This window comes from Artibeus jamaicensis, unplaced genomic scaffold (genome assembly GCF_021234435.1).
Source record: "Artibeus jamaicensis isolate MK-2021 breed Jamaican fruit bat unplaced genomic scaffold, CSHL_Jam_final contig_477, whole genome shotgun sequence".
Taxonomy (NCBI): Eukaryota; Metazoa; Chordata; class Mammalia; order Chiroptera; family Phyllostomidae; genus Artibeus; species Artibeus jamaicensis.
In genome coordinates this window covers 1794528-1806537 of record NW_026521854.1, presented here as the reverse complement: position 1 = coordinate 1806537, position 12010 = coordinate 1794528, and the positions used below count along the sequence as shown (strand labels likewise).

Here is a 12010-nt window from a genome sequence, read left to right as displayed (position 1 = left end):
TCAACAGTGTGGAAAATTCAGTTAAATCCTTATACTTTTTTCTTTCTTGTTCATACTTTCCAAAGACTCCATAGCCTTACTGTCATTAGGGTAAAAAAAAAAAAAAGCAAAGCCTTACATTTCTTTCTATGAGAAATATTAGCATGATAAATGTTCTTCAAAAATATGAGGCAAAGAGGGAAAACAAATGTTACAGATTTTTAAAAAGTTTTTATACTACACTTACTGATGAACATAACCTTCAAAAGTCACCTTCAAAATTAATGATTAAAGTGAAAAGCCTAATACAAAATAAAACATTTTGCTACATGTAAAACTGGATCAATCATTTTTTAAGCCACAGGAACTTCTTTCCTCAATGAGGTAACTGCCATGACTTTGTATTAACTGCTGCAGTCAGACTGAGCAATGCTGCACGTGACAATGAAGTTACAATTTCAAGTTACATAGTCTAGACACTCACTGAATTGAGCTTGAGTAATTGGCCATTATTTTGTTCATATGCAATGCTTTCCTCCTTCTGTAACTGGTTGGAAGCCTAACAGTTTCTGAGCTAGTTAAGATACAAGGCAAAACAGGCTAATTGTGAAGTTAGACATGTGTTTCCTCGTAAATGCCTCTCTGCAGACTCATCTCAGTTTCGCAGACCAGAAGAATGGAGCAGCCACTGTCTGCCCATTAACCATTTGCTCTCATTACAGGGAGTGTTTCCAGTGGGTATTTAACATGAAATTGCCACACGCTTCTATATTTTTAAAATAAAAGTAGAAATTAAATTACTTCAGAAGTAGCATCCAGCCTTCTCTGGTGACATGTTTCTCATAGTCCGACCTGGAAATTGGTAGTATTTCACAAAAGGGTAGGACATTTCCTTTCTGTTTTCTTTTATTTGTTCATCTGAAACCAGAAAATCCTGTTTTTACAATCCTCACAGGTCAGCCCCTCCCTCTGTTATCTGTCTCTCCCAACAGCTGGAGACAAGGGCTCTCTTGGCCTGGAAGATAACCAATCCATCACTCAGCAAACTAGAACAGCCTTCCCACACACAACCTGCAATACTGCAGTTTGACGTTCATGGACCAAAAGTAACTCCCCAAATTAACCCCTGCTACTCTAAAATTCAGGGAGCCCAAGAGATCTTATAAAAATAAAATTTAAAAATAAAAACCTCTAACAAGCCAGACCTTTTCTGATTAGTTACTGATGACAGGCTCTCACCATTTAACCAAACCAGGACTAGAGAAAACATGTGTGAAAGAAAACATTAAGGCCGGGTCTCCACTTTTCACAGACAATGGTTTCTCCTCAGCCACAGTATTTCACATGCCATCACTTGTGCCTGTGACCCCAGCAAACACAGTCATTAAGTCCCACATACTGCTCTTCACTTTGTCTTGAGGTATTCTAAACTTTTTCACCCTAAATTTCCCCCAAAGATATTTCAATAGCAGTGCACCAGGCAGCAGGAAGTCAGAGTAGACTCCTTGTTTAAATAAACGTGCTTAAAGACATGGCAGATCTGTTCCCAATTTAAATCTAAATGAGGAAATGCATTACATTTTAAATGGAGAAAAATATCTGGCTTTAATCGAGGTTGTGGTGAATCTGATTGGCAACTTTTAAATTAATTTTAAATCAATTCAGATGCGTTTCAATCGTCGCCATGACCCACAAGGAGTGCTGAAGAGAGAGATTATGAGGCAATTGTTTGTGCTCAAACTTACAAACTACATTCTGCTGGACTTTTTGTCTCAGCAGATTTCAAGTTCCCCTCCCAAGGAACATTTGACCTTCAAATTTCAGGGTGTATACCTCTTGATTTCGTGCACCCATAATATGTTAGAAAACTCAAATTGGCTACAAATATATTATTTCTGTTACTTGACTTTAATGAATGTTTCGTGGTTTTCAAAATCTGCAATCTGTTCATGATGCCAACCCTGCATTGCAGAGAAATCTTAGCGTGGGTTTCCAGCGTGGCTCCTGCAAACAAAGTCACTACAAACAGGTTTTAATTTGGTCATGGAAAAGTGAATGTAGGAAACCCCACACCGCCACCCTGACAGGCCCTGGGGAGCTGGAGGCCCCAGGGGGGCAGAGTCCCTAGGCTCGCGGGTCTGGGCGCTGTCCTTGGTGCTGACAGCGCCACCGCGATCTCCAGCGCCTTACCTTCCGCCCCCGTGGAAGCTGCGGACATCCCCCAAACGATAAGCAGAGCATAGCTTTTAACACAAATAACTACCCCGGCCAATACATCCTCTCTGTCCCCTTCCCGAAGACTTCAGGCCGATTGCTCCTTGGAGTCTTTTTGTTTTTTTCTTCTAGTCCCAACTCTCTCATCTTGGTCTGCTTTAACAGGAAGAGTGGGGGAAGGGGAGGAAGGCAAGGGGAGATGAAGATGGGGGAGGAGGGCGGGGGAGGGGAGAAAGGGGACGGGAAGAAGGAACGGATTGCAGAAAAAGGTCGGGAGAAGGGGCTTAGCGAAAGGCACTGAGACTGGGACTAAAGAGGGTTTCCAGTGGGAGGGCGATGAGATGCCACAAAGAGGGAGAAGTGATTAAGCATAGAAAGTGGGGAGAGAAAAAGTAATGGAGAAAAGACAACAGAAGAGAAAGTCGTGGGGATAAGAGTGCAGAGGGCTAAGAAAAAAGCAAGGTGGAGAGAAAAGCTGCCCGAATCGCGGAAGAGTGAGTGAAAAGACAAAGAAAGGGCGTTGTGTGAATAATGGCACCGAGGGTGGAAAACGCAATCCGAAGGTGAAGAGAAACTGAGAGAGGGGGTTAGAGGGGAAACAGTGGTCTAGGACTGAAGGAGAACTGAGGGAGGGGCCAGGGACAAGGCAGCCACGGCTGGGGTCCGTTGCGGCGTGGGCCCACGTGGAGCAGGCGCTGAATCACTGCTGGGTTGCCTTTACACCCTCCCCCCCCCCACCATCCCCGGTCCCGAGCCCGCAGTCCCCGCCTCCTCGACCGCCGCCTCCACGGGGCGGGGCCCTAGCCCGGGACCCGCAGCCGCGGCTATAAATGGGCAGCGGCGAGACCAGCAGAACGCTGTGACAGCCACACACCCCGAGGCCTCCAAGATGAGCTACACATTGGACTCGCTGGGCAACCCGTCCGCCTACCGGCGGGTGACCGAGACCCGCTCCAGCTTCAGCCGCGTGAGCGGCTCCCCGTCCAGCGGCTTCCGCTCACAGTCCTGGTCCCGCGGCTCGCCCAGCACCGTGTCCTCCTCCTACAAGCGCAGCGCTCTCGGTCCGCGTCTCACCTACAGCTCAGCCATGCTCAGCTCCGCCGAGAGCAGCCTCGACTTCAGCCAATCCTCGTCCCTGCTCAACGGCGTCTCCGCAGCGGGCGGCGACTACAAGCTGTCCCGCTCCAACGAGAAGGAGCAGCTGCAGGGGCTGAACGACCGCTTCGCGGGCTACATCGAGAAGGTGCACTACCTGGAACAGCAGAACAAGGAAATAGAGGCAGAGATCCAGGCGCTGCGGCAGAAGCAGGCCTCGCACGCCCAGCTGGGCGACGCGTACGACCAGGAGATCCGTGAGCTGCGCGCCACCCTTGAGATGGTGAATCACGAGAAGGCTCAGGTACAGCTGGACTCGGACCACCTGGAGGAAGATATCCATCGGCTCAAGGAGCGCTTCGAAGAAGAGGCACGGCTGCGCGACGACACCGAGGCGGCCATCCGAGCGCTGCGCAAAGACATTGAGGAGGCGTCGCTGGTGAAGGTGGAGCTGGACAAGAAGGTGCAGTCGCTGCAGGATGAGGTGGCCTTCCTTCGGAGCAATCACGAGGAAGAGGTGGCCGACCTGCTGGCCCAGATCCAGGCGTCGCACATCACAGTGGAGCGCAAAGACTACCTGAAAACAGACATCTCGTCTGCGCTGAAGGAGATCCGCTCCCAGCTCGAGAGCCACTCCGACCAGAACATGCATCAGGCAGAAGAGTGGTTTAAGTGCCGCTACGCCAAGCTCACCGAGGCAGCAGAGCAGAACAAGGAGGCCATCCGCTCCGCCAAGGAAGAGATTGCCGAGTACCGGCGCCAGCTGCAGTCCAAGAGCATCGAGCTGGAGTCTGTACGCGGCACCAAGGAGTCCCTGGAGCGGCAGCTCAGCGACATCGAGGAGCGCCACAACCACGACCTCAGCAGCTACCAGGTAGGCACCGCGGCTGCGCCGCCAGCCCTGCGCCAGCGCCAGCGCCGCGCGTCCCCGACACTGAGGCACGCGCGCCCCAGCGCGCTCTCTGGTGGCCGCTGGCCAGTGCTCGCGAGCGCGACGCACACCCAGGTTAGAGGCGCAATGCGTGTTCACCTCTACCGGTCACTTCCACACTCTTCTCCCGCCCACCATCGTCAGCTTCTAAAAGCCCTGACCTTTTTTGAAAAGCTGCTTTTTGTCCTCGAGAGTTCTAGTTTTTGCACGCTTGCATATTTAAAGTAGGAGGTATTCTTTGGGGTAGCTGATAAAGTAGCAACTTTAAGATAGCTTCTGCAGAAACGCTTGTTTTCTCTCCTTTTCCAGCGGTGATCAGAACTCTCAAATCTAGCTTTCAGCCCAAAGAGCTCAAATGGGAAAGGCCAGGTCAGGTGTAGGGTGTCCCGGTGCATCTTTTATTTTCCTCTCGAGATTTATTTTAAATCCACTGGGCTTAGTGAGTGAGGTGCCCGGGAAATGTTATATTGATCCTATTTGTTTGTTTCTTTGAGAATCCCTTAGATTTCGTTAATGAGAGAAGAGGGTCTGGGAACAATATTCGAGAGGGTTCTGGAGCTAGAAGGAGTCTCGGAGGGGAGGTGGGAAGGGGTAGCAAGTGGTTCGCGAGAAAGAAGTTGCAGTTTGGAAGGGTAAGTCGGTGGAGACATTCTGTGTTTGTTTCAGGACACCATCCAACAGTTGGAAAATGAACTCCGAGGCACGAAGTGGGAAATGGCGCGTCATTTGCGGGAATACCAGGACCTCCTCAACGTCAAGATGGCTCTGGACATTGAGATCGCTGCGTACAGGTACGGTGCTCACTGCGGACGTGACAAAATACCGCACTGCGGAGGCCGACTGGAGAGAACCTTCGTCACTTCGGTAAAGCAAGCCGGTTTCAGAAGTCTAAAATCAGTGCTTGTTTCCCTCCCTAGTTAAAAAGAAATTATTCTAAAGAATGCAAATGTCGTTCTATCACATTTTATACAGCTTTAAAAGAGTAAGCATCAGTTGAAATCGTTTTGAATTACGTGGAGGAAGGGGGCACCGATTAATTTCAATGCTATGCTGAAGCTTTTTATTTTAGTCAAAAGAGTTTTCCAAATGTTTGGAGCAAAAATGGAGCTTTAGTATTTAATATTTCATCTAGTGGTTTCAGGTTTTCAACGTTACAATGTCAAGGACAAATACTAAGACATTCCATTTCTCCATTTCTCTGTCGCAGCTTACTATTGCCATCAACTGGCTGAGAATAGATATAGATTGATATATTAGAATATATATTTATTTTTATAGCTGTATAGATAATTTAGATGTATTCTATTGTACACTGCATAGTATAGATTATATGTCTAGATATATAGGTCGTGAATGATATATATCTACATACATCTAGATCTAGACATATAAATATATAAATATAAATCCTAATGTAAATAGACTTACGTCTACAGATATAGCCATACACCAGAGACAGAGAGAAGAGATTACAGGTCTACTAACTGATGTCATCTTGCTGTTGACCAAGTTCACAGGAGGAAATCATTAACTAAACAGTTTTTCTACTACCAACAAGGTCATTATAATAGTATAAGAAAAAAGTGAACTCACAGAGTTACCTTTCTTTTGGGGAAAGCTGAGTAATTATATTGAAAAACACTTTATGATTAAATTTGCAGACCAGTTTATAACTTGATACACCCATGCTAGCACCTAGCTATTGTATAGGTGTACAATAGCTATATATTAAATATATAGCCTGAGTTCTGATATATGCTAAATAGTTTTGTAAATTTTTTGAGCATTGTATTTGCTAAAAGAAATTTAGCATATGCATCTGGAAAGTTCTGATGCTCAGGAAGATCACTAAGGGTTGTTTTTTTTTTTTTGGTTTGTTTGTTTATTCGTTTACCACTAAGGAGCTTTTCAAGTTGCTCCAAATGGACTGACGCAGTATGGGGACTTGGTGGCTGGGTCTGATTAGTGGATCATTGGGTGTGGTTAGCTACTGCAGCAAGTGATTGGCTAGTGGTCATGAGTGTCTGTCACTGAATATAACGCAATATACCACTGAAATAATAGCAGGGATTGCATTGACTTGATGGAATCCATTATTTATGTGATTCTACTTATTCAAAGGTATCTACTGCATTTCCCATTACATCATGAAGCTCTGCAGGCCCCGTAAGATTTTAATTATGTCTTATTTTTAATTCTTTCCTTAGAAAACTCCTGGAAGGTGAAGAGACCAGATTCAGCACATTTTCAGGAAGCCTCACTGGACCACTGTACACACACCGACAGCCCTCCATCACAATATCCAGCAAGATTCAGAAAACCAAGGTGGAAGCTCCCAAGCTAAAGGTGCAACACAAATTTGTCGAGGAGATCATAGAGGAGACCAAGGTGGAAGATGAGAAGTCAGAAATGGAAGAGGCCCTGACAGCTATTGCAGAGGAACTGGCAGTTTCCATGAAAGAAAAGAAGGAAGAAGAGGCGGAAGAAAAGAAAGAGGAACAAGAAGCTGAAGAAGTGGTAGCAACCAAAAAGTCTCCAGTGAAAGCTACAGCACCGGAACTGAAAGGAGAGGAAGAAGGAGACAAGGAGGAAGAAGAGGAGGAGGAGGAAGATGAGGGTGCCAAATCAGACCAAGCTGAAGAAGGGGGATCTGAGAAGGAAGGTTCTAGTGAAAAAGAGGATGGTGAGCAGGAAGAAGAAGGGGAGACAGAGGCGGAAGGTGAAGGAGAGGAAGTTGAAGCTAAGCAAGAGAAGAAAACTGAGGAAAAGAGGGAAGAAGTGGTCACCAAGGCAGAGCTGGTAGCAGAAGCCAAGGTGGAAAAGCCAGACAAGGCCAAGTCCCCCATGCCCAAATCACCAGTGGAGGAGCTGAAGCCCAAAGTAGCAGCTGGAGCTGGGAAAGGTGAGCAGAAAGAGGAAGAAGTGAAAGTGGAGGAAGGAAAGAAAGAAGCAGCAAAGGAGGCTCCCAAGGAGGAGAAGGTAGAGAAGAAGGAGGAGAAGCCGAAAGAGGAGCTAGAGAAGAAGAAAGCGGCATCCCCAGTGAAGGAGGAAGTAATTCAGGAGGTGGTGACCATTACCAAATCCATAAAGGTGAGCGTGGAGAAAGGTGCCAAAGAGGAGGGGAAACCTGAGCAGCGGGAAAAGGGGAAAGCAGAAGAGGAGGGAGGGAGTGAAGAGGAAGGCAGTGATCGCGGTGCAAAGGAATCCACAAAGGAAGACATAGCCATCAATGGGGAGGTGGAAGGCAAAGAGGAGGAAGAGCAGGAGATGAAGGAGAAAGGCAGTGGGGGAGAAGAGGAGAAAGGTGTTGTCACCAATGGGCTGGACCTGAGTCCAGCAGATGAAAAGAAGGGGGGTGACAAAAGTGAGGGGAAAGTGGTGGTGACCAAAAAGATAGAAAAAATCACCACCGATGGGGAAGATGGTGCTACCAAATACATCACTAAATCTGTCACCGTCACTCAGAAGGTCGAAGAGCATGAGGAGACATTTGAGGAGAAACTAGTGTCTACTAAAAAGGTAGAGAAAGTCACTTCACACGCCATAGTCAAGGAAGTCTCCCAGAGTGACTAATAATTTGAGTCCATTGCAAAAGGTTAAGCCATATGACAATTTCAAAATGCATGTAATTGACAGCTTCAAAATAGAACGGGTTCTCCCATGGGGGCTCCAGATATTGTATTTTACTTTGTGCAATATGAGGGAACTGCATGCAAGCTCAGGATGCTCCCTCCTCTGTCTTTGGGGGGTTCAAATGCATGATATTGTATGTACCTGGGGAACTGGCCAATTTCCTAAACTGCTGGAAGGGGGGCACTTGGAGAGGGGACGTCTTGAGATGTATTATGCAAAGAACCAACTGAGCCAAAAATAAATGAAACACAGAACTCTTAGCCTTAAGAAAGCTATATATGAATAATTATGTTTACCTCACTGGTGCGTTTAAAATGGACTTTCTTTCATGGGAGAACCTCGTTGACATGCACAGTTTGCAACCTTTCATTGACTGATATTAAATGTTACAGCAGTACTTGCTCAATAAAGGTCATATTGGAAACAGTCCATTGCTTGGTGTTAACATCATTTCAGAGGGAAGTCTCCACTCCCTGACCCTTTCTTTCCTAAGAGTAGGCTATTTGGGAGATTATAAGCAAAATGCATTTCTTACCAGTATTGCCTTGAGAGTGAATTCTGGGAAAACATAATTACTGAAAACGTTTTCAGGTGCCAAAATCTTTACTTAGCCTACCCTTCATCCCCAAATTTCAAAATCACAGTTTTTAAAAGAAAAATACAAGCATCCGATAAACAGTAAAGTTGGCGGGATAGAAATCTTGAATCTCCAGGTGTTTCCATCCCAAACCAGGACTCAGAGCACCTCGAGTGAGAGGGACACGCAAAACCATCATAACTTGCTCCTTGGAGTTGGGACACAAAGGATCTTGTGGCATTTTTAACATTGTGTCCAGAAGAAGCAGGACTGAAATCACCACCAGTCCTAACAGGAAATACCCAGTCTCAGATGCCTGGCTCTGGTTCACACACACACGGGCCTGCAGCACTGGTTCTTCATACAGTCAGTGGAGATTTAGACTTTAGGTGCATTACTAATTAGGGTAAGTAATGTCCAAAGAAAACCACAATCTCTGATATAAGCACTTGAAGTATTTGTCTGTTTTTTTTGTTTTTATTTTTGTTTTGTTTTGTTTTGTTTGCTTATTAACTCACTGTTTTGCTTTTAAGTAGAAATGGGTTGAAGGAAATTTAAAAAATTTGGAATGCATCATACAATTTTCTGCACAAGCAGAGCATTTGACGCTTCCCAGAACAGAGCACTATGGTCACAAAAGTCCATTTTCAAATTCAGACAACAAGGCAGAACACTTCCTCCACCATTAAATTCCTGAAATATTCTTGTTTGTTTGTTTTTAGTAACAGATGAAATTTTAGTATATGTTTGAAAACTCCTCGTCCTTTAGTGAGGAATCTCACCAAAGTGGGTGCCTGTGACATTCTGCAGACAGCAGCCGTCTCAATGGCCCCATTGCATGTGGGGTCCAGTGGCTCGTGGTTTTAACATCACGATGACTGAGAAAGAAGTCAATTTACCCGTTTCCTTCCAGTTACTCCAAAAAGCTGGTGTATAGTAAATCCAAAGTCAAATTGAGGAAAAATATGCTTAAATTTTGCACATATAAAAATTCTGAAGTGAGAAGTGGGATTCTTAGTGTGCTTGTTCTCTCTTATGAAAGAACTTCTTCACTAGGCAAGTTGTAATCATCCAGGGTCATACCTCAAATTAACAAATGCAATGCAGGCTAAGAGTTTTTTAAAAAATATTTTGAAAGCCTGATCTTGACCAAGGTAATAATACAAATCCCTTTGCAAAGTGTATCTGTTCTCAACCTTGAAAATCATTAATAATTTATTAATTAATGCACTATTTGTTCCATGCCCATACTTTTTTCTTATCAACAGAATCATCTCAATAATATAATCTGGGATCCTCTTAATGGCTTTTCAAAATACCTATTTTAATTTCTAAATGTACCCAGGAAGCCCATTGTTAATGTCAATATTTGTAATAATTTTCCCCATCCTTTAATTTGCCCACCCTCAAAATTTTTGTTATATCTTTGTATGACTTGTACAATTATTTATTTATATTCTTTCTTTAAAATAACTCATTTTATGTTAAAATATTAATTTTTATGAAGCAATGATATCCATGAGAGCCAAAATGAGACAGGATTTTAAAATATCATCAGCAAAAATATACTCTAGTTATGTAGAATTAAAAGTAAAAAAGAGAATATTGGAAGGATACAGGATAAATCTCAGGATGGAAGAACAACTCGAGGAGGCAGGTGTTGGAGAGGACCAGCTAGGAAAGCCCCCAGAATGCAAGGAGCAGGAATCAGTGCGCAGCCTTAGGCCTCACTGAACTCAAAGCTTTGAATCACTTTGTGGGATGTTCAAAAGCAGAGGAGCCATTTGCCTAACACCTGGGCCAAAAAGGGAAGACGCATTTTGATTGATAGTCCCACCAAGACTAATGCCAATGGGGCATCAGCAGCATTTCCTCAAAGTCTGGGAGGTATTATTTGACCTGGGAATAGAGGCTGGATCTATATGATAAGCTGGTTGAATTTTTTAAATACCTACTAATACGTTGCCACTACTATAAAAATACTCTTCGGTCTACTACTAAAATCATCACATTTACTAGGGCTGGCCACTGAGTCTTCATGGTTTAGAAAGCCCTTTGTGTAGCATACAATGTTTAAGAATTACAGGACCAGTCAGCACCCCTTACCCCCACCACCACCAAGGTCAGCACTAGAGACTTGACCCTTCAGCTTCTAACTCTGTTTTCAATCATCTTATTTTTTTGTCCAAGAACAAAAGAATCTAATAATACTTTCACATATTCCAAAAGACAGACCACTGTCTTTCCCTCTTGTAATATAATAGAGCAACGTACTTTTGATAAGCCATGCAGACATTTATTAATGTATCAGTTTGCTTGGTTGATTCATTAACTCAAATATTTATCATAGCTGAGGGCCTGGGGACACAGTGATTTTTTTCTTCTGGAACTCACTAATTCTGTTGTCAATGCCAACTGCTATGCTATTGTTTTAAGACAAAACAATTTGTCTTAAATTGTGACACTAAGCAAAAACTGCCAAGTGTTTAGGAAATTTCTCTGACTACAAGCAGCCCCTGGCTACAATGACATTAAGCCTTTGAAAAATACAATCTACATTTCCAGTAGATTGCCTTAGAGATGTTATCTCATTTCAAATATTGTAAGAGGTACCAAAGCTAATTAGTTCTCAATTTTCAAACATAAGGAAATTGAAACACAGAACATTTTTTTAAAAAACCCTTTTCTCTGGGCCACACGACTGGCAGATGACAGAGGTAAGATTTAACTCAGGCTTTCCATCTCTAAAGCAAATTCTTCACCCTCATGCTACACTGGCCCTCAAACCCACCCACTGGGGCCCTTTCAGTTTACAAAGAAGGTCTGTCACGTTTCCTTCTTTCTCTCCAGATGGAAAGAAAGAAAATAGTGCTATGCCACAAATCTTTCATTTAATATGCCTACGACTCTCTTCTTATGCAATGGCACTGTTTGAATCCTGAGAAGAATTAAACACCCAGATACAAAGTAAGTGATGATTTCTTCTACCACAACAGCTTGCACTGTAAAAAATGTGGTAAACACTTTTTTCACAGTTACTCTAATAGCCAATGGAAAAGGAAAGTCATCTTGGGCACACTGCCTTCTGTTGCCAGTCAGTGTAGGGACAGTATTAAAACATTGGGTATTCATTTCCACAACAAATAGGTTGGTTGTTCCACTTTGGCACAAATTATTTTTCCTGGTGACTTATGTAACTTGCCCAAAGGAAAATGGAAGCTATTTCTAAGTGAATTATTTTACTAAATCTACATAAAATTTGTTCACTTCCAGGGCTTCTCTACCTTTAGATGTGTAGAGCTTTGGCAAAAGCACTGGATTTGAGTTCAAGTTCCAAGTCTCACGTCTAAAGATAGTATAAGTGTGTATCTTAGGTCCATTATATGATTCCTCAAGGTTCTGCTATAGACTGAATGTTTGTGTTCCTCAGTTCATATATTAAATCTTCATGCCAAATGCAATGGTATTTGGACTTTTGGCCTTTAAAAGGTGCTTAGGTTACGAGGGTGGGGCCCTCATAAATGGGATTACTGCCCTTAAAATTGAGACTCCAGAGAGCTCCTTTGCCCCTTCCACCACAT

The 12010-nt window shown here is 43.9% G+C and overlaps 1 protein-coding gene across 2 annotated transcripts; it reads left to right on the top strand.

Moving 5' to 3' along the window:
* Positions 1-3062: 3062 nt before the first annotated feature.
* NEFM (neurofilament medium chain) lies at positions 3063-8267 on the top strand. 2 transcript variants are annotated; one of them, XM_037163474.2, is made up of 3 exons: positions 3063-4162; positions 4886-5010; positions 6427-8267. In XM_037163474.2, exons 1-3 carry the CDS (start codon positions 3083-3085, stop codon positions 7790-7792), a joined length of 2571 nt encoding a protein of 856 aa, XP_037019369.2. In that variant the 5' UTR covers positions 3063-3082; the 3' UTR covers positions 7793-8267. The 2 variants fall into 2 exon arrangements, with proteins under 2 accessions (XP_037019369.2, XP_037019370.2); XM_037163475.2 differs by lacking the exon at positions 3063-4162 and adding an exon at positions 4267-4294.
* The last annotated feature ends 3743 nt before the right edge of the window (positions 8268-12010 follow it).

Coding starts and splice junctions, on each gene's coding strand:
- NEFM (XM_037163474.2), top strand. CDS start 3,083: ATGAGCTACACATTGGACTCGCTGGGCAACCCGTCCGCCTACCGGCGG. Junction 4,163..4,885: donor ACGACCTCAGCAGCTACCAG/GTAGGCACCGCG, acceptor TGTTTGTTTCAG/GACACCATCCAACAGTTGGA. Junction 5,011..6,426: donor ATTGAGATCGCTGCGTACAG/GTACGGTGCTCA, acceptor TTCTTTCCTTAG/AAAACTCCTGGAAGGTGAAG.